The 25,965-nt window shown below is 39.0% G+C and overlaps 2 protein-coding genes and 1 long non-coding RNA gene across 5 annotated transcripts; 2 read left to right on the top strand and 1 right to left on the bottom strand.

Moving 5' to 3' along the window:
* Positions 1 to 4,651: 4,651 nt before the first annotated feature.
* Positions 4,652 to 8,782, bottom strand: LOC108095119. Of its 3 annotated transcripts, none has more exons than XM_017196059.2 (4): positions 8,189 to 8,782; positions 6,961 to 7,152; positions 6,626 to 6,896; positions 4,652 to 6,563 (listed from the first exon to the last, which is right to left on the bottom strand). In XM_017196059.2, the coding sequence occupies exons 1-4, from the start codon at positions 8,373 to 8,375 to the stop codon at positions 6,398 to 6,400; spliced, it is 816 nt and encodes a 271-aa protein (XP_017051548.1). In that variant the 5' UTR covers positions 8,376 to 8,782; the 3' UTR covers positions 4,652 to 6,397. The 3 variants fall into 3 exon arrangements, with proteins under 3 accessions (XP_017051548.1, XP_017051546.1, XP_017051547.1); XM_017196057.2 differs by having other exon boundaries at positions 8,288 to 8,780; XM_017196058.2 differs by having other exon boundaries at positions 4,654 to 6,563; positions 8,291 to 8,778.
* A 505-nt stretch (positions 8,783 to 9,287) lies between these two features.
* LOC108095139 lies at positions 9,288 to 10,154 on the top strand. The gene is made up of 2 exons (XR_001771609.1): positions 9,288 to 9,642; positions 9,862 to 10,154. It is a non-coding gene; the product is annotated as an uncharacterized LOC108095139 (long non-coding RNA).
* Positions 10,155 to 19,251: 9,097 nt separating this feature from the next.
* On the top strand, positions 19,252 to 20,246 carry LOC108095136. Its single transcript, XM_017196074.2, has 3 exons — positions 19,252 to 19,429; positions 19,480 to 19,804; positions 19,884 to 20,246. Exons 1-3 carry the CDS (start codon positions 19,326 to 19,328, stop codon positions 20,184 to 20,186), a joined length of 732 nt encoding a protein of 243 aa, XP_017051563.1. The 5' UTR covers positions 19,252 to 19,325; the 3' UTR covers positions 20,187 to 20,246.
* Positions 20,247 to 25,965: the final 5,719 nt, after the last annotated feature.

The raw sequence follows: 25,965 nt of genomic DNA on the forward strand, positions 1-25,965 counted from the left end.
AAAAGGAATCAAGAGCAACAGTTAAAAATCTTAACCCTGACACATGAAAGAAATTCAAAAAGTAAATTTTGTCAAATACTGAACTTACAGTACATGAAAATCAATTAAAAGTATAATTTAAAACAACTAGGGAAAAATATATATTAATACAATATAAAATATATATATAGAATAGTTGTAAGAATGCTTGTGGGATAAAAAACAACGACGTTATAATTTTTTTTTCACATATTTATTGATCTTATCTATGGTAGCTATATGATAGAGTTATTAGATTTTGATCAAATTGAATTAGAAATTCGAAAGTAGATAAAAAACACCATCTGCAAAAATAAAGTCAAATGATTAAAAACAACGGAGAAATAATTTTTTTTTCAATCTCCTGTATAGGAGCTATTCGATATAGTCGGTCGATCCGGCCCGTTCCGACTTATGTACTGCGTGCAATAACAACACACCTTTTGGGAAAGTTTCATCAAGATAGCTTTAAAACTGAGAGGCTAGTTTGCGCGGAAACGGACGGACGGTTAGATGGACAGACGTACAAACGTATTCCGATTCTACTCGTGAAGCTGATCAAGAATATACTTGTATATACTTTATGGGGTCTGAGGTGTCTCCTTCACTGCGTTGCAAACTTCTGACGGAAATTATAATACCCCTTTGCTCTGCAAGGGTATAAAAATAAAATAACTGTAAACTTACTTTTTGTCCTTTTTTCTATCCTTTTTATAATATTTACATCCTTTTTTTCCTGTTTTTTTTTATTCTCAATCTGTCCTTTTTTTTCGAAAAAATTTTGGCATCACTGGCTGCTCGCAGGCAGCTAGCTTTCAACCCCCGTTTATGCTTAGCTTCTTACTCTCTCGAGAGAGCACATCCTCTTTCGAGAGATCAGAAGTGTGACCAACGCTAACAATATAATCTAATAATATAAAATAATGATATCAATAATATAAGTTAGTAAACATAATTGAATCCCACGAGCATGATTTTCAAAATATAGAGTTTTTTAATAACCCTTGAATTGAAAAAAAATTTCATTAAAATCCGACAACGTGAGCTGCCATAGAAAAGATCAAAAAAACTATACAGAGATAACGAAAATAAAATTATAACATCGTTGTTTTTCATCAGACAAGCATTATTTTTGAATTTCACATATGATAATAGTTCTTGTTTATTGTTCACTTACCACTTATTTCCTTTGGATTTATAGATTTAAAGTTTTTAAGTCCATCTCTTAATGAATTATATACACGGATATTATTAACACTTTGGCATATGTCAAAAAAAGTTGCCTGCCAGCGCTTTTTACCCTGTAAAGAACACTTTGTAAATATGTATGTATGTATGTAGATATGTGCGTAGAAATCACCAAGTGCACACATATGCACCTACATACGTACTTGTCCCGAGGAGCACCTTTGCATCGAAGCACCGAAAATGTTGGTTTAAACGCGAAACATTGACCGAAATGTATTTAAACCCCGAGTTTTAGAATGTTTATTGCCTTTTTTACATTTGCAGAGATCGATTTATATAAATTTAAAGACTTTTTCCGTGGGGGCGCGTCACAAAATGGCGGATGGTTTGCAATAAGAAGAAGAAAACTGCACTTGGCCTGAATTGCCGAAAAACACTTATTTTCACTATTAAAATGATTGGATTTTAATAAAACTTATTACTCACACCGAGTATAAGTTGCACTTGCACTGAATATTGTTTTTTTATAACTTTTTAACACAAAAATAACCGGAAATTTAATTAAAATATATTTTAACGGAGCCTAAGCGATGCTCCTTTCAAGAGAAGAAAACTGACTGACAAAAAGAGAAAGAGAGGCAAATCATACGAGAGAGCTTTGATCAAAGAAACAGTTAAAGCTGCTGTGCATATTTGCCATTCCTTTTGCCAATCCTTCGTAAGAGAATAAAAATTGTAGGTGTAATGAAAACAAGGAGAAACCAGCACTTGCAATTTTAAGATAAGCTTGATTAAATTCGTTTGCGAAATCAAGGGAACAAAAAAATTGCTTTCATCTAAAATGTGAGTGATAAAACCTATGAAATATCAGTTTAATTTCAATATCATGTGGAGATCAGACTGTTAGGCGAAACCTGTGACGACCCGAGTACCAGAATCAGAACCAGACAATTGTGAAAAAATTGTGTTCAAGGAGCGGAAGTAGAAGGAGCGAATGAGAACTGTGACTCATAAAGCCTATTAGAATACAAGTGGAATAATTGCAAAGATCGGATGTAATCTAAATTATTTTAAAGGTATTAGAGAAGATTCATCGAAAAACAAATCTTTTACGATTTACTTGCACTCCCTCTTTTGGTACTGAACACGCAATTTTAAAATTGGTTGTTTTTTTGAATTAACAAGAAGGGAAGCTTATATACCCTTGCAGTCATCAAATATGTCGAAAAAAATACATAAAGGCTAAACAACATCGAAGCTAAGACGATTTTTCTATTCCTTTTCCATATGGGAGCTATATGATATAGTTGTTCGATTTTGATCAAATTTAATTCGTAATTCAAGAGTTGTTAGAAAACTTTATATTCCAAAAATCATGCTTATATAACAAAAAACAACGATGTTATCATTATATTTCCGTTATTTCTATATAGATTTTTCGATCGTTCCTATGGCAGCTATAAGATATAGTTGACCGATTTTTATGAAACTTTTTCTCAATATAAACGTTGTTAAAAAACTTGATATTCAAAAAATCATGCTCGTGGGATAAAAAACAACGATGTCAATTTATTTCCATTAATTCTATATATAATTTTAGATCTCTCCTATGGCAGCTATATGATACAGTTGTCCGATTTTGATAAAATTTAAACCGAAATTCAATAGTAGTTAGAAAATGCCATGTGGAAGAAATCAAGTCGATCTGATAAAAAACAACGGCGTAAGATTTTTTTATTTCATTCTATCGTATGGGAGCTATCCGATATAGTCGGCCGATCCGCCCCGTTCCGACTTATATACTGCGTGCACTAACTACACAACTTTTGGGAACGTTTTAGCAAGATGGTTTGAAAACTGAGAGACTAGTTTACATAGAAACAGAAAGACGGACAGATGAACAGACGTATTTCGATTCAGATCGTGATGCTGATCAAAAATATATGTATATACTTTATGGGGTCTGAGGTGTATCCTTCACTGCGTTGCAAACTTCTGACAGAAATTAAAATACCCTTTGCTCTGCAAAGGTATAATAAACATAAAGTACAATATTGACATTACATATGTATGTAGTATATGCCAGCGCACACCAAGTACGTTTACTGGCTTTTATTTATACCATTGCAGAGGATTTTTTAATTTTAGTCGGAAGTTTGCAACGCAGTGAAGGATATTATCATAAAGATGTGAAAAACATCGACTCAATAATGGGAACCAAAATTGTTTATATATATATATATATATATATATATATATATTTTTTTTTAATATTTGGTTGAAAAAATCGACCCAAAAATCGAAACCAAACTAAGGATGCAGTTGTTTAGGGGACTATGTCCCCTCGATTTTTTGATCTTTTCTATGTACATATGTCGGCTATAGTTGTCTTATTTTTATGAATTTTTGTTTTCCGACTGAAATGTTAATACAATCTGCAAGGGTATAAAAAACATCATAACTTCGATGTTGATTAGCTTTTATGTTGTTTGTTCGACATATTTGATGATTGCAAGGGAATATAAGCTTCGGTTTGCCGAAGCTAGCTTTCATTCTTGTTTCTATATCACTCTACTCGGTTTGTGTTTTGCTTTTCGAGGATTCTCCAAGTTCACCCCAAGTTCGTTAGTTATGTAAATGACTTTGCTTAGTCTTCTTCCTTGGCATCCTAAGTAATTTTACCAACAGACTGGCAACGCCGTTATTACTAAAGAGCACATACATACATACAATCCACGCTCACGCATGTTTACGCTTTTTGAAAGGCGCAGATTTTAACCCTTTGGTAGCATTACCACCCTGGCAATTGGAAGCCCTATGTAGTAACTTATGTACTGCCAAAGAGGGGAAATTTCCAGCACATCACGCATGAAAATCGCGTTTATATAAGCAACTTTGAGTCTGTTTATGTACTTTGCATTTGAGTTGGCTTATGTGGTTGTGTACGTATCCGTTAAATTTTATTGTGCGTATCTGTCTTTTAGCTTTTTCACCTTTTGCTGATACCTTAAACATTTAAAAATTTTATTCAAAAGTTATACCTAAATTTCTTTTATGTATCTTTGGTCAGTTTACGTAAATTATTAAAAATTTAAGCTGAAGATTTGCGGCACCTTTTTTTCGCATTCTAGTAGTATAGTAAACAACGAACTATACCCAAATACCGATTGATATATAACTTAAATAAAATTTATTTGTATCTCAATTTCAAAACAGAAAAAGTTTTTTTAAGGTATTTAAAAATACTTTACTGATGAAGAATTTAGCAACGCTTTAAATTTGTTGGGCTGCACGGTTTTTCCGATGAAGAAAAAAAGGAAAAAAAAATCATATTCAATTTTAAAACTAATAGAACATTTTTGTTTTATTAATTTGACTATTAATTTATAAAAATGGTTATCTCTTAGTGATGGGAAGCAAGTGAACAACTTAAATGAAAATAAGAATAACAAGAAGATTCACATCGTCATTTCATTAATCCAAGCTTTTTTCCACCCACTCTTGCTCTAAGCGAAACATAAAAATTTAAAAGAAATGAAACCCCAAGGACAAAAAGTCTGTGCATGCGGACTTTCAGTATTTTTCTAAATTCTGCTTTGATTAACATTCGTTTATGGGTGGAGGCACTACCTCCGTCTGGAACAAGACCACGTCTTTTAATTACTTTTGGGGGTAGTTTTTAATTCTGCTTTCAGTTTTTCTTTGTACACAGAAAACAAGAGAAAGCACGAGACCTAACTTGAAGAAAGTAAATTTTTCTGAGAGGGGTTTCATACGTCCCTGCATATGTACCAACATTCAATAGCCATTAAGCGTTTTTTCTTAAATTATCTTGGAAATAAGCGCAATTCAATTACAATGCTGTATCTATTTTTGTCGCATAATTACATCGAAAGATAAAGAAGAGGTTGTACTCAGTCTGGTTTGCCGCCTGTGGGTCATATTGTAACAGATTCGTCGACCGCTTAAACATGATATACGTTTTTTCCCCCTATTGTCCTCTTGGAAGCGGAAATAACATAATTGACCTCAGGGAATGGACAAACACCGATGAAAGGGGCGGTAGTGTGGAAAATCGAATGAACTGACCAATGCCCCGGAGTGATTTAGCCTGTTGCGCCGGGCTACGCAAATCCAAACTGGACAAAGAGGGTCGTCATATCCACGCAGTCCACCCCTTGCCTTGCGAACTTCCCTGGAGGTCAGTATCTGTTTGCGCTGAAGGGGGCTGGTCAGTAGGATGGTCAGTTTCATGTTTAAGTCGCGTGTGTGTCGTGTAAACAAATCCATTACAAACGCTAAATGCGTTTATAACCACTTATTCACATTTGAATTTTAAATTAGCACCATTCCCCTGCATGGCTTTATGGTCAGCTTAGGGGTCACTCCATTCATGCATTGGCCAGGGGTTTTTTATTGTTATTTAAGTGGCTTTAAAATTACTGATAGAGCTGTCTTTTAGGGGTCAACGAATGTTGTCCGATTAGAGGTAATTAAATCGTCACTTATGAAAAGTCCCAATTTTCTGCTTGAGTAACCAATCGCCTTCATAAATTGTTATCAGCATATCATCTGAATGCACCATTCAAACCAGGTTTTCATGTGCAAAAAAATGCGCTTTTATTGTACACCACTTGACTGAAGCTCAACTCGCATTCAGAGAAGTCAAGTGCGAAATAATACTCTACCCCTCCCCCTTTCACGGGCCCTCGGTCGCCCTGCTGTTGCAGCAACAGCGGACTGCATACTTGCAGCCTGAAAGTCCTTTATTACAGTTAACTGAGAGTCAAACGAAGTGCAACAGTCAACGTGCTTGTGCATATGCATTTTAATGCAAAGCAAAGGCTTCCTCAGCCCTGCTACCCGAGGTGTTGCACATGCGGTGCAGACTCAGCCTTGAGTTACGTTATCCTTTACAAATTGTTGGGTGACTCCCCTTTTACTAAGTGATTCAATGGGCTGGCTGGGTATGCCAGTGGAAAGAGAAAATTGGGTCAGGAGAGGTACAAGGCACGGCATTTTGCAGTTTTTGCACTTCAATTTTGGAAGGGAGCATCGCAACAGGTGGGGCTGCTCACTCATGTAATTTGGTGGAGAAGTTCCCCAACGAAAACAATCATATTTATTTGGGGGTCCTGTTTAAGTTACTTATTATAAGGTATTCAAAAATATAGATAAGTATCATAACCAATTAACCGATCACGTTTTCTGCTAAGCTACGGACTACATTCTCATCGTAATCTTCGATCTCATCGTCTCCATCATCAATGTCGACATCACTCGGTCTCACTGGATAGCCTTGCTCTGGGGGAACGATTTTAACTCCATGATCCCCGAACAAGAGACAATCAAAGTTTCTGAAATCGAACAAATTGTGTGTCATATAGGATAGATTTCTCACACATCTTTGATATCATACCTTTCGAACAACTCAAAGCCCTGAAATTCTCCAGACATGTACATACAGACATGCATGTTGCGTCCAACAAACCAAATATCATGGAACTGAATACAGGCTTTAGCAAAGTTAAAGCGTGGCGGTCGGAAACAGAATGGAGGAGGATTTTGGCCGGAGACCTTCTGCCGGAACCAAATATTGTTGTTAACGCGCATACGCAACTCAAACGAAAATTCATCGGGACGATATGCGACCTCAGTGCAACTGTTCATGCCAATTACCGAAAGAAAACCTAAACGCAAACATAGAGACTTAGTTTGCCCACAATTTTACTCACATTTGTAACTAAAACCTACCAGCACAGCACTTGCACAGTCCAGTGTCACAGCTACAGGGTATCCGGTTTACCAGGTTACCTAGTGTTATGTTGGGTAAGCTAAGTTGTCTGGACTCTTCCTCGTGGTTGAGAAGATTAAGGCGATGGTTAAGTAAGCCAAGCTGCAAGGCCGCATCGTATGCCAAATCTTCGGTTGGAGGTAGCAATGGTACTATGGATTCATGAGATTTAGCAGCAGAACTAAGAACCAGCAGATGCAAAGGTATTACGCTTCAACCTGCTTTTTATTCGATTTTGCTTATATATAGATGTTAGTAGTTCAAGTCTATTATTACATAAAAAAAAACTTACGGAGAAGAAACAAAAAATAAACAACCAATTTTGACCAAGCATCCATATTGAACTTCCGCGTGTTATGCTAAACAGTTCCGCATCAAGCTTACTGACGTAGCCGGCAAGCCAAGAGTCAGAGCTATCGTCTAACAGTTTCAACTATTAACCTTGGGAGCGCAAACGAGTTCTGTGAGCCAAAGATGTGAGCGTGTTTTGATGTCAATGAAACCGTCGGAGCGGCTTAAGCGAGATTGCTTTATTGAGAGTTAGGTGGTCAAGATCATGGACAGCAGAGAGTCGGCAGTCGAAAAGAAACCGAAAATAGCGGTTGCATTTGTTTACTGCGGATGCTCGTAAGCTTTGTAAGTGAAAATAGTTGAAATTGACGTACTTAACCATTAACCACCCAATTTGTTTAGATAAATGATTATTTTTAAAAATTTTAAAGAAACCGTTGAGTAACGTTCATTAATCATGAAAATTAGTTTATGAAATAAAAATACTGGTAATTTATTATGAATCTTACTGTGATCGATTTGGCTTAAGTATAGAATGCAAATCCCACACCAAACATAAATGAAACCCAATTTAGGAATTATAAAATTTACAAAAAATATATACACGTAATATAAATAAAACACCATCACACATATACGTACAAGGCAACGATCTTTATTTTAAAGTTTAAATAACACAGTAATGGTAATTATTATCACAAATTTAATTCTACACAACTAAATATATATTTTTTAAAACATCTCTCCACCAACTTCTTTTATTATAAGCCTTAAAATATTTACAGGATTAGGAGATAAAAATAAACTATGTACAGTTGTGGGACCCTACTGAGTACATCGATATTCGATGTACACAACTACTATACTTTACATTCTATACATTGTTTCACGTAAGACAAACATTTACAAAACGAAAAAATATCGGCATGGCAAACGGGTTAATAAAGTTAATAATTAAATAATAGAAGTAGGACATAAAATGAGAGTTCTTTGTACTACCGGTGTCCGATTTGGAAACGGCTAGAAGTGAAGCAGCACATAGTATATAAAAGAACAGACGTGGATTGGAGCTGGCCGCTGGCATCTTGGCACGACGATCAGACCGGGAAATCAATTGAAATGAAGGTTGCTATTGACCTGCTTTGGTGCCCGTGATTTCACACGCTTATATATTTGCGTCGCGTTAAAAGTATTAAAGGTATATTTGTTTGTGATCGTCTTCTCTTGCTGCCTTTCCTTCGTTGTTTAGTATTTCGATTTGTATACACCAAGTAAGAAACTCGACTGTAAAACGAACTTTCGCTTTTTTACAAAAACCGACGAAAGTTTGTTGAGCACCAACTTTAATTTTAGTTTCTATAAAGCTGCGTTTACTGGCATCTATATGTTTTTCACACTTGGCGCGGACTCAAAGCGCGGACCCAACTCCGTACGTGCTAATGGCCAAAATACAACTGGCCAAGAAAACGGTAGCGCATGCGCATGCTAAGCGAACGGGTCAGCAGACGCCAAGCGATCAGGTATTGACCATCGACAGCTCCCACTGCTCGACTTCAAAGGCAGAGTCGGGCGCCAGACAGCGATGACAAGTACGAAGTGCGTTAAAGTCGAAGGCAGTCGACTCTTTAAAGAGACAAATCTACCCTTCGGAAAGAAATATTGCCTACATTAAAAAACTTGCAGTCGCATGGAAAACTAGAACCTGAAACGAATGCTGATTTTGTTTTTATTTTTATTTTACTGAGTTTTACTATGCTTTTCTATGATAGCTGCTATACAGTTGTTTTCTTTTGCACAAGGTATAAAGTATTCGGTTTGAAAACAGTAAAAGAAACCAGTATTTTATGAATAGGTTTCTTTATCAGCGGTCGGCGGTCTGTTTTAATTTCTCTCAGCTCTCCTTCATCTTTTGCTGTTGGGAGACTCTAGACTCTCACTTTTCTCTGTTTGGTTCAATAAGGCAGTGGTTGGGTTGTAAAAATATACAGTTGTGACTTGTCTCGACAACAGGTGTTTTGATCTACCAATTTCCTATAAATACCCAATTTTGTAGGAGTTTTTTCTACCATAGTCCTATCAAAATGGATCATTGACAATTTTAACTGATCTTTGGCTAACATTTTAAAATTTTGTGTCTAGTAGACTCTGCAAATAATATTACGGAATAATAAATAAAGTGGGAAATATAAAACGAAATTTCAGCTGCTGAAACCACTAAAGAACCGAAGACATTTGATATATACATAAGTATCTTCAGAGCTACAATCAAAAATTGATTTGTGAAAGCTGCCTCCCCAAACAGCAGCTAGAGCACGACAATCCCGGCTTTTTTAAGCCGGAAAAATCTGCAGGTAAATCATGTAAACTCAATTTCGTTTGCTCAATTTTCCACTTTTGGCAGATATGTCAAAATAGCTCTGAGAGGCCTTCACTTAAAGTCGTGAATAAACATTTGCTGCGGCAGGCTCGCCATGTCCGTGGCTGCTATTGTTTGGTAGCTTTGGTCGTATAATAACATGTTAACTTATAACATGCCATCAATCACTTAAATTTCGTTCTTTCTTTCTTAGTATGGCCACGGGCTCGAGATGTTATTTGGCCCAAGGACCAGACGCAAAACAGGAATGTCCACTTGATATCATGCATGCGAAAATAGCAACTGGTCTGAGCCGGATCCCGAGTAAGCGATGCATGATAAAAAATACTTGTGGGGGTTCAATGGGTTTTAAATTAAATGTATGGAAAAAATCGATGTACAGATATATTTTTTTAGCTTAACATGCAAGTCCTAATGTTATTGTAAAACTCTTATAAGTAAATACATAGCATATATTTTTTTATTTCTGTGCAATATTGTAAGCTACTTTAAAAATCTTTTTGTGTTTTTGCAAAAAAAAATATCCACTTGAACTCCCTTTAAACCATTCTTCGTTAGCAATTTTTGGGGGTTATAATTAACCCTTTTGCATGAGCAACATGTAAAAGGATTTTTCCATCTCCCTTAACCATGGCAACCACTTATGGCGTATATCTGAAAATTAAAAATATGAGAACAACAAGTCGGAAGAGCAAAAATTAGTTTTTTCTTTTTGGCAGAAACTGCCAAAAAATGAAAAAAAGAGTGCAATATGCAGGCATATATTCTCTAAGGACACTTGACTTTCGGCTTCTTGTTGCCTTTTGGAGCTGCAGCCAAACAGAGGGGGCGCTACAAAGGCTGTTGACAGCTCCCTTGCGTTTCTATGCCGCAGTCATAGACTTTTTGTAGACTGTAGACATTTGGCGGTGCCAATTAATTAAGCGAAATAAAGGCCAAACAAGCTGCAACTGCAGAAGAAAGCGTTCATTAGTAGCTTCAGGGGGTGGCAGTAAGAGTGGGTAACTCCAGGACGATGTAAAAATTGCACAGATTTCGCAATTTCATTTGAAACCCATGCACTTTTATTCCTTCAAAATGCCGAGCTTTAATTTGTAATTAGTGCAATTCAATCAGCGAAGCGCCGATCTGGGGGCGATGCGTTTGGTTGCTGCCATGGTCTTGCCGCAGACGTAGACGGTTTGAGAATATCCTCGACGCCTTTTACCACCTGCGGCTTGCAGTGATTACGAGCAACATGAGCATAAAAATTGCTTGCGCTTTGTAGACACAAGTCTACAAGGGGGAGTCTGCCGATGGCCTGGTGGTGCCGTTCATGGAAGTCGAAGAACTGGAACTGAGCCCTGATCTGCATCTGTCCGTCTGCGATGCTGAGATCTTCAAGAATTCAATAAGCGCGTGACAGCCCGTGAAATCCAAATCTCTTTGTCTGCTTGCCAATTTTAAGGCGTCTGCGTTCCTTGTTACGTATGTATGTCCTAACTTAAGTCCTAACTTAAGTCGGCGTCTTGCAACTTTCTCATGTCACATTATGCAGCTGATAGAGGTTTCCACTCGACCGGCTATCGACAGTCTTGAAACGGAGCGGAAAAAGGTGTATAACTTAGATTCGATGCTGTTAATTACTGATCAATTTTCTACTCTCCCAATGTACTTTAAAAGTTTTTTCTTTAAGTCACTTTTTGTCCGATAGACATTTATTCGTGGTCAGCTTTAGACTCTTAGACAAATAACATAACATCGACATTTTAAGTTGGCTTGTTCAGCAACATTCAAAATGAGCATGCATGTGGGTTGAAAAGAAGGTAAGTACAAGTGAGCATCGCTTAGTTTGATACCACCTGTTGGCCCTTTAATAGGGGTCATGTCCGCACTGGGGAGCCTTTGAAGCACTCCCCATAGCTTGTTTACCTGATGGCCCTCTACTATTTAATGGGAGTTAATAATTTTTGGAAATTTTGTACCAACTTGACTTGCCTTAGGCGGTGTTTTATCTTATCAATTACAAAATACACGCATTGTGGACTGTTCATGTGAAATATTTCTCCGACAACTTTTTACCTGAGATCAACTCATTTCCATGCGGATTCAAGGCGCACTCTTGTTTAAATTTCCGACAATCTTAACGCAGTCACGTCCCGTATGATGACGATAAAGTCAGAGCAAGGCAATCAAAGATGAAGGAAAACTAATCAACTCAGCAACTTAGATGGCCATTGAGCAATCTCTCACGTATGTAATTCCCATGAAAAATTTTACAGGAACCTATTGGTGATGATGAAGATGTTGGGGACGGAAAGCACCGAAAACGGGAGCCAAATTATTGAAGGCGGAATAATAATTTTAGAAACTTAAGGGAGACGCAGATGGTCAGCTCGTGAGTTACATGCTCGTGGATTAAAGCGTGGCCAATCGATTCGCCAAACGCAACGCACATGATTGAATTGCACCAGTTGTAACGTATTTGGAGCTCTCCGACTGCGTTGGTAGTGCGGTAGTTCAACCTTAGGTTCAGCACAATTTGCAGCGAAGCAAATAAAATGCTATCTGCACGATCTGAGCAATCGATCGGGCACCAATCGCTGCCCTCTGTGCGTTGCTGTAGCAACACGTAGGGACCGAATTTTTTTAGCATTTCGCCAGCTACTTGTTACGGGTCAGGCGGGGAGCGGAGCCATCATCAATTTCGTTCTGGCTTCTCAGTCCCTTAATCCCATGTTTGTTTGCATTAGCCACCGCAGACAGGCAGCAATTATGTCGTTTGGGCTTCTGATGGCAACCGGGACTGTGACGGGCTTCCTGACTTGTGAGAGGAGCGCAGCCCCAGTTGATTTTGGGGTGAAGCAAAGCTAGCTAGTTTCTGCGAGCATTCGGCTCACAGAAAAAGAGTGCTTACACTTTGGTATTGGGAATGCATAACGAGTAATGAGGAGATCCCATAGTCTGGTACCAAGCAATCGGAAAGAGTATGCACTGTTTCACCTGGCTGACTGCGTACTTCCAATTTGATTGCTTCAGACTTTGTGGCGCATATGAATTATGGGTTTCGTTTGGTTTTCAAATCGGTAATCGAGTCACATTCCTTTGGTCTGCACTTTGGCTTTGCGACTCGGCTATATTCTGTGCTTGTTTTCACGTTCCCATTGTCGGTTAGTGGGCCATGGGAAATGGTGTCCTCAGCGCCAGACTTATTATGGCGCGTAGCCCCATCTTTTCGTTTCTTTTTTGCTTGCTCTCTACACACTCTCGGCTACACCCACGCATCTCGAATTTGCAAATATGCGTATATTATGCGGAAAACAAAGGAAACCCCTTCTTAATGGATCCCTTTTTTAACGCTCTTAATGAGGACCAAATTTATTCTTTTAAGTCTAGGAAATATTTTCCGAAAATGTGTATACACTTTGATGCATACATATACTGAATAAAATTAGTAATAACCTTTAACAATTAGGTATCGCAAATTTTGGATCGAACGACTGTTTATTATTAAGTTTATCATTAAGTTCTTTTCAGGATATAAATAACTTTGTTGTCAATTTTAGCACTTTTCTTTAAAATTCGTAGGTAACGTTCTAGACACTTAATTCGTAGGTAACGTTCTAGACATTTCAGCTGCACATCACTTAATAATTCTAAAATCAAGCATTATAAAACGACTCTCCTATAAATTGATTACTCCAAGGACCTTCCAAATTGAGTCTCGAGAAACACAGGCCCATAGCACCGGCTTACCATACGCTTCGACTGGATTCTGTCAGGATCCGTCTTGGTTTGAGAGGAATAACGCACGAAAACCGTCTACAAAAGTCATTAAACGAAACTTTTGCGGCATTCGGGAGCAGGTTCTCGATGCTTATGCCTGACTGATTTGGTAAATTCGCATTTGTATCGAATTTAAATAAAGTTCTCTTCGTCGCAAGAAAAAGTTTTGATTTTCATGAGAGAATGAGTTTGCAATTTATTTCCCAAATTTTCTTGTCTTTCCTCTGTTTCTTTTCTGGAATTGCAAATAATTTGTAATGAATTGACAAAATTTTACTGGAACAGGGTGACTCTTACCCACCTTCTCATATAATACGATTTTAATGAGAGAGACAGTATAGGGCTTTAGCTATAATCAAGCAACTCCTTGGGGGTGTCAGCGAAAGCACTGTCCGCGACCTGTCAATTAAATTAAATGCTGCGTTCCGTTCGAGAGTTCGAGGCTCTGGTTAATTTCGATTACGCATCTTTCTTTTCTTGGCCCGTGGCCTGCGGGTTCTGATTTAAGCAAAGTCATGCAATGACAATACTTGATTACCCCGGGCACGCCATTCAAACGTGGAATGGAAACCGTATAAAATTGTTTGTTCTGACTAAGTTTAATTACTTTCTCACATGCAGCGAGCGTTTGTGCGTAGTTTTCTGTATTCAATCCGAACCAATCTGTTGACTGCTTTTAGGCGGCACTTAAAGTGGCAAATTGTTACAGAAACGACAGTATAATCCAACGGACACATATTATTTGAGGGCAAATTTGGGACTATTTTTATTTAAATTCAAACGAAATGGCTTTGAGAAAACATAAAAATTCAGCAAATATTCAGAGGGAATCTGGTTACGGGCCGTTTAAATTTGAAGGTAGCACAAAGGTGCAAATAATCGACCGGCATGGCAGGCGAAGGCAGATGAAAGTACGCTCAAGTAGTCTCGGTGCTTTCTAGTGTTTGCATCGCTTATTCAACTTTACCCTGTTCCAAAAAGAATAAGAGAATCGCCAGAACAAGTGTCTATGTGAGATTCGGAATGGGTGTAGGCTGGGCGGTCCTCTTGGGCGTCTAGGAATCTCAAAAATGTGCACAGACTCCGCGTCATCCGTTTCCGCCCGCTTATCCACGACGGGATCCAGCAACAACGGCAAAAGTAGCCCCGACCTGAGCATTGCCGACGATGTCTGGCAAGGCGATTTAGCAAATTAAAAGGTTTTTAATGCATGGAGTGCTCCCTTACTTGCTTCATAATTTGATGCCAACTGTGCAATGCAAAAGCGAATACGGCTGAGTCCACAGGACGAGCTGAAACCCTGAATCCGCATTTGCCTCAGTGAGCTGTCTTTTATTTTTAACCAAGACTTATATTTTTTTTTTCTGGAAGGGTTTCTCCGCAGAGTTTTTGGCTCCGTAGGCTCCGTAATTTCCTCGTTGACTTCAGCAGACGAAAAATTTATAAGCGGCAGGATGCCAGGATTTTGTGTATTAATTGCAAAATAAAATACCTGACATGTTTTTGACACGACAACAAGGCGAAAGTAAAAAATATCAGTTTTAAACCAGCAACATTAGAAACAGACATCGCTTGCGGTAATTCAAAAGTTAATTTCCTCAAAAAATAAACGCCTATCGCAGACGTGTTAACATCCGATTAAACGACATTATACCTCCACTCCTGATTTCACCAAATCTTAATGAAGTAATATATTCAAACCCTCTTAAATCGCTACCGCAAATTACACACTTGACTGCGACAGCCTCACAGCTTCGGCACATTGTTACATCGCGAAAAACTGCAAAGGCAAAGCGAAGCCGTATTTTGCAGGCGCATACACACGACAACTGTCACGTGTTCCGTTAAGTGCTATGTTCTGGAAAATTTTGCAGGTCGGAAAATTCGCAAGCAAGTGGAGTGAGCGGCTTACACCCTTAACATGCTTACTTGTTTTTCCAATTCCTGACAGCCAATTTCCCTAATATTGTGTTATTGGCTTGTGTTTTTTTCACGGGCTCAGTCGTAATGGAGATCTGAACATTAGTACACTTTTTGACAACATTGAAGGTTATAAATGTTCAATTTCTTTCTGAAAAAAACCGATCCATTTAAGTACGCTTTGCGATTGCCAAAATGAGAGTTGAATTTTTGATAAATGTCGACGCGTGTGCGAGAATAGCTCGCTGAGGATGAATAAGGGGGGGGTTTGCAGTGCAGATTTTAATGTTTGGAAATTGTCATGCAAGTGAATTTACCCTTCACAAGGCTCTGGGCTATTTTTTGGTTACTTAAGTGCGCTACTTTTACCAAATTAAGCCAATTTTAGTATGGTGGATGTGAGAGCGATTTTATGATAGAAAGGAAAAGGTTTAAAGGAATGAAAATTAATGGTGGGAATCGGAAGGCTACAAACAAAAAAGAAGCTAAATTATTAATATAAATCCATGAGTAGGAGAAAATTCAAACTATTTTATACTTCACAAATAACTTGGAAACACAATTTCCTGTTGTGGGGTTTCAGTATTTTTAGAGCCTGCCCAAGAAACTAAAAGCAGAAGACAATCATAGACATTCACAATAAAGGCAGGCCTTGTGTGGGATAAGAAGGTTTAAGAACAACTACAAATTCCTGGGCAAGCAAATATTAATAATTTTGTGTACAATCCTTCGACTTTGGGAAGAGGTCAGACTACGTCTTTGTTTACGACGCAGTAATATTGAAATCAGGATAATTGTGCAAAAGGATGTGAAGAAAAAACCGCAAATACTTTTGGTCCAGAGCAAAGTGCCAGTTCCAAGTAGTCATTCATTCCGTAACGAAGATATCTCAAGAGCAATTTCAGTGCGACAAAAACGGAGAACAGGGAAAGCAGTGGACGGCGAAGGTTGAAGTGGAGTGAAAAACTCTACCATGCAGAAAGTGGTCAACATTTTTGCCACTGCCATGGGCAAGAATAAAAGACGTCGCCCAGCAAATGCAATCCGAACTCAGCAAAAAGGTAGCAATCATGGTGCCGAGTAGTCGTCGAATAGTAATAACCTCCATCCTAGTTTCTGTTGTGTGCTGGTTCACAGTGGCAGATTTTGCGGTAATAAACTATGGTATAAGACATTCCCCGTGCCCGTGGTATATTCTCGTAAATACAGCAGTGAAAGGCAAACTAAAATGAGCACTCATAACAGAAAAATAAGCAATTAAATTGAGTTCTACTGTTTTGAAAGTTCAAACATCTTTGAATTCGAAATGAGCAATATCGAAGCAGCTTCTACCAAGGCAAATTTGAAGAGTAAAAGCTTTCCATTCGTAAGTTTATTTTCTATTGAGGTACACATTCATTTACTCTTACCCAACAAATGAATGAGTCCTTTCGCTTGCAGCAGCAACAATGAGATTCAGGAGCACCTTAGGGCTCTTCTGCGCAACCCTACTTTAAACTCGAACCCAAAAATAACCTGAAATTAGCATTCATAAAACTCCTCACCAGAACCTCTGTCGCCATCCATCGTGACCGTCAGCGCATCTCAAAGGACGTTCTTTCATAATTAATTCTCGAACAGAAAAATGTTCAAAGATATTTTTGCACTTTTGCACAACCACCCTGGATACCGCTTTCCACTTCCCACCGTGCACTTGCCTTTCAAAATGTTCTGCTTGTGTGGCAACGTCAAAAGCAGCGACAGCCCAAAACAAAGCAAAATGCTAAATGCTAAATGCGGCGAAAAATCAAAAAGCAAAACGCGCAAAAGTAAAACATGTTTACCTCTACAATTTCACTGCTACTTTTTTCATGCGGGTGGGTGAATATGCAAATCGTCTTGGTTTTTTTTTTGTTTTTGGGTCTAGTCTCGCTGCTTTTCGGGCTAACTAACAGCACTGCACTGCCTCGGCTGCTATGATTTATATACTCACGGCGTGCGCGTATTTATCAAACTCTAATTAATCGGTGATAAACCGATCAAGACGCTAAATGCTGCGCTACACGAAGCCGCCAAGACGACGAAGACTCTTGGCGGACTCTCAGAGCGGATCTGCACTTTGCGCCTGCAAACGGGTTTGGAACACCTCTTTCCCTAAGCTGGCTTCGATTGCTTTTACGTTTCTGGTTTCTGTTTCGTTGTGCACCGATTACCATGTGATTCCGACTCCATCCTCCGCGGTCCCCCGACCCCCGACTCCCGTCCCACCCTACCAAACCAACATCATCGCCCACATCTTCAGCCCCCTTGCGTCATCCATTTCGGGAGTACGAATATTTGTTGAAGCAATTTGCTTTCCTGAATCTTGTGGCTGACCAAGGCGACTGCGATGCAATCAATATATGCTCGTGTCCAGCAAATAATAGACTTCAAACTGGCATTTTAAGCGTTCCTTTTTTCATAGCCAGCGTCTCAGTACGAAGTGCGACTGGGTCTGCAACAGCTCACCCAGCGTTTTGGGGATACGATTTAGCTCCTCTCTCCGTGGGCAGACAACTTTTCCCTCAAATGCTCTCATAGTAAAAGGTAAAAATAGTTGGATTTGCGTTGAACGTACAGGGGGCTCCTTTACTGCCAAGCCGCCTTGGAACAGAATCCCAGAGAACCCTTTTCACCTTCAGACTACGAACATCCTGTATATTCTGAAGCAATGAACTCTAATCCACTTTGGCAAATCAAATTATTAGCCACGTATGACTTATGCCTTTTTAAATGTGCGCTTGCATGTGTTGTCTTGTTTAGACTCGAGTGTTTAAAGGCTTGCCAGGCTACGGAGGTGGGCTTACTCGCAAAGTGCTCCCAAACTGAGGAGGCTCAAGAAACTGATGATAACATGGTCTGCGTAGCGCCCTCTAGTATGTAATTTGGTGTTGTTTAGGTATCACGAATACGATTCGACTTTAACTGCGATTTCTCCCAGCCCCATTCCGGTGCAAATAGACCGTAAAATACGAGAACTCGAGTATGGATTTTTGCAATAGTTGCTTGGGTGTAAGCCATGATTATCTCCGCTGTAAATGATATGTGTGAGTTAAATCTAGTTATGTAGGAGAGCATTAAGCGTCGATAGTAAGCGTGTGAATCGAACGATGGGATGAGTGCCCTCCGGTCTGACCTCCGAGCTTATTTATGGGCGCGTAATAGTGACCAGACACAGCCTCCTAATTCAGCCAGCACATCCTTCCCAAGGTCCCAAAGCGTAAAAAGTTTGCATTTTCACTTACCTTACAAGGCGGCGCCCGTTGCCAAAACGGTGGTGGATGGAATGATTAGTTTTTCTGGTTTTACTTTTAGAGCAACTTCCGCCATCAGCGGATCTGCACATAAACGTTGAGTATAAATTGAAAAAGCCATTTTGCTGCCAATTTAGCAAACACTTAAACCAATTTTGCACTTCAATCCACCAACGCACACAGAAAGGCAGATTCTCACACTTCTTCAGTTCCTTGCCAGCTGTAGCCACACATTTGCACATTTTGGATCCCCGGCAAAATGACAGTCCGTGCAGCTTGCATCGACGCCGACTTTGACGCGCCAACAAGGACCATCCAAAAGTCAGTTGCCCTGGCCCACAGGAAGGAATGTGAAGCATCAGAAACGCTGCCAACAAAGTGTGAAAATTTCGAGTCGTAAAATGTTCACTGGCCAGAAGCACGGTTCGGGGGCAGATGGGGTTCGGTCTGTAAGTGAAATACTTGCGAGGAAGTGGGAAGTGGGCTCCAACTTCCTTATCTTCCCAGGCAGTTTTAATTTAATAGTCTACTTTAGCAGTGAAATCTGGACTTGGAGTTGGTGAGAGCTCAGTTACGTAAAGGAGAGAGTAGTGAAACGAAAAATAGTTCTCAGTTAAACTAGCATCTAGTCGCCCTCTTGGGAGAACGTATATACATATGTGTAGTCGAGTCTGTCAGTAATTCGTAAAGTCAACGAAAAATGTCCTGTATTTGCCAATTCCATACGCCAGACGAGGAGACACCAGTGCCTGCTCCACTTGATACTACTGATGATGCCCCCTTACCAACGAGTTCGACAAACGAGTGAGCATCCTTCTGATCACCTTTCCGCTGGCTACTATTTGATTTTTTAGTGCTGCCAAAGAACCACAAGAATCAAACGCTTTCAAGACCGCAGTGTCGGCCTCCGCTCTAGCTGACTGTCGTTCAGAGAATTGGCTACTTAAGAAGAAGTTGCGGGAATACGAGGTTACCATTGAAAATCTGGAGCAGCTGGTGACCACTATAGTTGAGAAGCAGCATCAGATCTTAAGCGAAATGTTTTATCTCCGTAAGGAGAACCAAGAACTGCAGACCGAATGCCATCTGCAACGCGAATATCACTCAATGGAGAGGAATGCGCTGATGAGGGAGCTGCACGACGCTCAGACTTTGTGCCGCAGTCGAAGTTTTCTATTGGTGGGTGTGCAAAATTAGCCAGAAATATTCTTGTACGTACATATACCTATAAATTTCTTATAAATATTGACGATCACAGGAAAGTAAGAGTGGTTCGAGCTCAAAGCCTAGAGCTCCACCTTTTAACTGCGAATCCCCTCATGGTGCAGATGCATACACGAGTGAATCTGATCAGTGTGACAACGGTTGCGGCAGCAGTGAAGATCAGGAATCGGATCGCGAAGAAAATTTTGAGGAACTCTCAGTTTCAAGTTTGACGGAAAGTTCTGAAAATTCTGCACATGAGGGATCAACATCGGGTGACCAGGAGTCGGATGACAACAGATCTCGCGATGACGAAAGCAATGATGATGATACCATTAGTAACAGTGACTCGGACTAAAGCTAAGTGTATATTTTTCTGTATAAGTACTTCTTATCTTTAAAGTTATTCCTTACACCAGTCTTTATTATTTTTATTTATCGCATTAAGTAATCAAAGCCAGAACGTGACAAACGTACAGAGCAAACCAAACCAAACAATAAATTTGAAACTCCGTGACGGCATATCGTCAAACAGACAAGGTAATGCAAAGAACAAATGCATCAAATGAGAAAAGGGAGAAAACCTGTGCAAAGTATTTGCATATCAAAACGCTAAAGGGCTGTTAAAAAACCTTAGTCGTTCGTTGCCGCACAAATATGATTGAATGGTTGGTAAATAAACGGGGGAGTATTTAAATCACTGGCAAAAACGTGTTATGTTAAGTGTTTATCTATCGAAAAAGTTAAACGCAAAAAACAGCAGCAATCCCTTTTATAGCTTCTGGCTGAGCTCAACGTGGACTGGGATTGTACAAGGAAAATGGTAAGAGATCGAGAATGTGTGGTAGTGCTGCTTGTGTTCCGGGCAATTTATCAAGCTCGAAAGTTTTTAGCACAAATGAGTCGAGGCAAGGTAGTCGAAGGTCCCGGCTACCCGTTTGCCACCAGGATTAATGAGTCTCGTGTGCTTCCTCTGCTGCCTTTCCTATTCTATATCCTTAAAACCCGCTTCAAAACACGTACCAATAATCCATCATCAGCCCTATTCAAGTGGCAACTTGAGGAAGCTTTTGGATTGCTTCACAGATCTCTTATCTTGGCTGGGTTCTGTGTGAGGTTCTTGGATACCATTTATGCGCACTGATAACAAGGTAACTTATGTCATAAACGAAACTTCTGGCGTACAGATACCTGTTTCAAGCCAAGAGTCTTAAGTTCTCTGTTCGCACAAACAAAAGAAAAACAAAAATTCATTGTGAAGCATAATGCAGCCCCACAGCAATTATTAATGACCAATAGCTTCGACTCTATGCATATCGAGTCAAGAACTGTTTGCAATATCATTAATCAAGGGAGCATTTTATTCGGATACTTGTTGCGCACAAAAAAGATTTTCGTGTACACGTAAGAATCCCAACGAATGCCTTTACACTGAAAAGCTACTGATGGCTACCGCAGCACAAATGACTCGGGTAAGAGATGTGAAACCAAACAAGCCATGAAAGGAGAATGCGCTTTAACGACTTAAATATATTAACATGCGAAGCCAACCTGGCAACCAAAACGTTTTGCAATTCGCAACTCTTATGTTAAGGTGGCTTGAAACTGCATTGGTGTTGTTGGGATAGTGTCCCATATCGACTTCATGACATCTGCATCTCCCAAGCCAGCAACAAGTAGCTCGAAAGAGTATTTGATAAATCGTCTTCCGCTTTTGGTTACTACCAGAGGTCCTCTTACATGCAGACACATGACAGCAAAAGGTTTATAAGTGCTTGCTTGCTTTCCTTTGCGAATGACTAATATAATTTATGAAAGAGAGGTTGGGCCGTGCGTTAAATTCAGTAGTACAATGCCAAAAGGAGTGCAATCCTTCTGACAGTAAGCTATAAAAAACCGTTTTTTCTGGATCAACGCCTACCTATTTACTCAACCGTGTAAATACACAAAACATTCGCAAAAAATGCAAAAACGGTTTCGCGTGTTCTAAGCAATTTCGATCCAATAATCATTGGGTGTCTTTTAAATTAAGTAACCGGAACCATGCAAGCCAAATATTAAGTCATATTGACTGGCCTGTTTATAGAATGATGATGTGTGTAATGGAAAAGCGGCAAAGACTTTTTGTTATTTTTTCGTTAAACTAATCTAAAATTAAAATCATTTTTTACTGTGCCCGCACGAATAAATGATACATGACGGCTGATAAGTCTTTGGCGAAGTCAAGTTGTAAAATGTACACGCTACCATTGCAAGGTTAGATAAAAGAAGGTATCCACATCTAGACATGTTTATGCTTTAATAAGAATGACAAAACATCTTAACACAGAAAATTATAATTAACGAACCCAGAAAGACTTTCTGATTGCCATGCGGTATATACATTTCCCATATAGAAGGGACGGTTTTCTACCCTTAGTTGACAGTATAATTTAATTCAATGAACCGCAAAGTTAAATAAACGAAAGCCTCCAATAACATAGGCAAACCAAAGTTTCTCTCTCTTAATTGTAAACCTTTTTCGTTTATACTGCGCGACTCTTCTAATAACTTTTGTATTCGCTTAGACACGGCAACTATGCAAACAGCTTTAAGCTGCACCTTTCCCCAGGGGTAAATGATTTTATGTACCTTAATATATACACCCCCGGTTAAATTCGTAGGGTTTCTCATGCATATTAATGCCACTTAATTTTTTCGTTAGCCGAATTAATGAAATCGAAGAGCATTTATATAGCCCAAGCTATGTATATATGTATTGACCTGTTTGATTGTAACCCTTTTCTTTGGCAAATTACCCCATTTTTATACTCTTTTCCCTATGCATATTAATGAGTATGGATTTAATACAAATTTGTATTTATTTGGTTGGTTATAGTCACTTTGTAAGGGTTATAAACATAAAAGAAAATTGTTTTGTTGCTACAGAGGCATCAATTAAACACATCCTACGCCCAAAAAGTAACCATCGTCATGATTCATGAATGCTTGGCAACAAGGCTTCCAAATATTATACAAGATATGCGCATAAGCTTTTAGTCAGATTAGATTTTCTATGTACTCCAAGTCAAAAATGTAACAAGGAGAGCTAACTATAAATTTTTTTTATAAATCATACTGATTTCTGTGGAAAACCCCATTTTCTAAATTAGGGAAATATAATAGCACACAGCGAGGCAAGAGAAAGACGTGGAAAGTGCAACATGTGCTGCGCAAAAAGTACGGGTAAGATTACGATCGTTATCACCAAATCAGCGGAAAGGGTTGATTGAGCTGTACACCACAGGGCGCGGAGGAGGCTAATTCAGTTAACGATCGCTAAGCTCAAAGCCAGGCAAGCAGCACACATGTCCTCTTCTTTAGTCTCCCAGCCCCCGGCCAGAGGATCGGGCCAAATTGCAGTTGCCGTGGAGTTGGCCACGTTGTTTGCAGATCTCGCACCTTGGCTACTAGCAAAGCCAGCGATTGGAAAACGATAATGGCACCTCTGCCCGGTCAGCACTTGCACTTGACCACACTTATCCATCTTCATCGTAAAATGTTGTGATAAAGCGAACGGCAACCAGGAAGATCGAAATCGCCAACTCGCTGTGCAATACTTAGATTATGCTTAAGTAGACAGCAAGCTACTTAACCCCCAGCTAAAGCGGTTGACTTTGACCATCAGCTCTTGCTGAAGGACGGGAGGCGTAGAGTCGATTGCGGATTGTCTTGTTTTGGCAGGGCGTCATTTTTTAGTAAATTACTTTAATAGTATAAACATAATCATTTGTAATGCTGCTGCTCAGCTCGGCAACCAAGTAGGTACATGGCAACATTTAAGCGCAAGCTGCAGACGCTCACATTTTCGATGGTAATAGTAGCGAGCTCGTGCCTATGTTCTGGTTGTAATTTCACTCTAGTTTCGGAGCAGTCGAATCACTGTTATCTGGGTAACAGTGAAAAATTGAAAATTAATAGGAGAAAAGCTTTGTGTAGAATTTGGCTTTTATACCCTTACAGAGAGTCTAACAGTATATATTTTAATGTATATTCTAGTCATGTATATCCATAATCAGCATCAACTGCTAACATGCGTATTTTGGTATAATATTAAAAACTAGCTGAATTTTATGTTTTATGAGATATTGATACTTAAGATTAAAAACTTTTTTTAACACGAAACATAAATTACTAGTACTTTTTTTATTTAACGGATTTTATTCAAATTTTTAATTTGTCTGCCTCGATGAGGTTTAAGTTCAAGAGGTGAATATAACAAACGGAAACCTACGATGCACAAATTCGAGACTTCGAAACGCAGCTGTCATTTTTTCCTACCATTCACAAAAAGGTGTCCCCTGGCAAGGACCTCATTTAAATTTTTAATCAAGCCCATTTGCATACGCAGCATCCGTATGTGTGTACACATATATCGCTTACCTGGGCATTCAATATCAGTAGACAAAGATCCCCGAGGATCGCCCAAAAAGGGATTAATTCAAGCAGCTGGATGCTGGGTCTATTCAGAAAAGGGTTGATATCCCCTTTCGTATTTTCCTTTCACTATTGCGCGTAAAATTTTGTTTTCCTAGAAAATAAAAAATGCACACAAATTTGAATAAAACCGCAAGTAAAATGTTGCATTAAGGAAGAGAAACGACCAGAAGGAAAGCGCGAAAACCCCGAAAATTTCTGCATAATTTATTGAAACTTCGTGCCACAGACAAAGGAGTCGAAGCAAGACAAAAAACCTTTGCCATCACCCCATCTTAAAATTGTATAAAATGTGTTTCTATTTTCCCGCTTCTCCGTGGCGCTTCTCTCTGCATTATCCTTTTTGGCTTGTGTGCATTTATTTTTCATTTGCATGAATTTTTCATTGTTTTTCCAGACACGAAAGGAGCTGCCGCTAGGATGCACTTAACGCTCCGTGGGATCAAGGACAAACACGCAATATTTGTCAGCGGAAAATCAGCTTGCAAATCGGGCTCAGTTCACTTTTGTTCTCGGTAGACACGGGCTACCATTTAGTCATTCATTCTTTTTATATACTCGGAAGCTTAAGTAAATATTTTCTTTATTATAGAGCAAAATCTATAATTTTTTCTAGTAGCGTGCGGAAAATTGTAAACAAATTTTCAGGCAAATTGCTGTCACTTTATGTAAAGAGATTTTAGAAGAGAGAGATTTTTAAAAAATCAAAAGTTATTTAAATTTTTTTTCTTATTTCGAACTTTATTTGTTGTATGGTTTTTGGTGCTAAAATACTAAATAAACTCTGGGCCGATTTCAAAGTGGTATACCTCAAAAAGTTTATTATTGAGTCCTTTTAAAAACTACATTTTGATGTCAGATTATTCAAAATTTTCCGCTAAGAAACTCGATTCTCGACCGCCACAGCCTACAACTTTGGCAATTTTAGTCCGATTCCAAAGTGGCATACCTCTAAATGTTTCTACTCGCATCCTTGAGTAAACTACATTCAAAGTTTTCCTTTTTCTGATGGTCGATATTTTGACCTCTGTTCATGTCAGATTTCTCCAAGTTTTCCGATGTTTTTCGAATAGGAAACTTAATTCTCGAGACCCGCAGACTATAACTCTGCCAATTTTAGTCCGCTTCCAAAGTGGCATACCTCGAAATGTTTGTAATCGCATCAATGAAGAAACTGCATTCAAAGTTTTGCCCGTTTCTGATGGTCGATATTTTGACTTCTGTTCATGTTTCCTATGTTTTGCCAATAGGAGACTTAATTCTCGAGACCCACAGCCCATAACTTTGCCAATTTCAGTCCGATTCCAAAGTGGCATACCTCGAAATGTCCGTAATCGCATACTTGAAGAAACTGCATTACAATTTTTTCATTTTCTGATGGTCGATATTTTTACCCCTGTTCATGTCAGATTTTTCCAAGACTCTGATGGCTTATGAAAACTAAAAAATAAAACAACATCAGCCATTGTTCTACATTTTGGGGTGAAGAGCCTTAGATTCGATCTACAGCTAAATCCTTTACACGAGTGAGTCCATATCCTAACAACAACAACGGAAACGCATGCTTACCCCACCCTCGCCATTGCATTTATCTAGGAGAGGGTGGTAGCTTGTGTTGGTGGTGGTATCTTTGAGAACGGTGGTTGCTAAATGCAATTTAT

This window comes from Drosophila ficusphila, unplaced genomic scaffold (assembly GCF_018152265.1).
Source record: "Drosophila ficusphila isolate 14025-0441.05 unplaced genomic scaffold, ASM1815226v1 contig_414, whole genome shotgun sequence".
Classification (NCBI taxonomy): Eukaryota; Metazoa; Arthropoda; class Insecta; order Diptera; family Drosophilidae; genus Drosophila; species Drosophila ficusphila.

Coding starts and splice junctions, on each gene's coding strand:
- LOC108095119 (XM_017196059.2), bottom strand. CDS start 8,375: ATGCCAGCGGCCAGCTCCAATCCACGTCTGTTCTTTTATATACTATGT. Junction 6,897..6,960: donor ACTGTGCAAGTGCTGTGCTG/GTAGGTTTTAGT, acceptor GTTTGCGTTTAG/GTTTTCTTTCGGTAATTGGC. Junction 6,564..6,625: donor GGCTTTGAGTTGTTCGAAAG/GTATGATATCAA, acceptor GTTCGATTTCAG/AAACTTTGATTGTCTCTTGT.
- LOC108095136 (XM_017196074.2), top strand. CDS start 19,326: ATGTCCTGTATTTGCCAATTCCATACGCCAGACGAGGAGACACCAGTG. Junction 19,430..19,479: donor CCAACGAGTTCGACAAACGA/GTGAGCATCCTT, acceptor TTGATTTTTTAG/TGCTGCCAAAGAACCACAAG. Junction 19,805..19,883: donor GCAGTCGAAGTTTTCTATTG/GTGGGTGTGCAA, acceptor TGACGATCACAG/GAAAGTAAGAGTGGTTCGAG.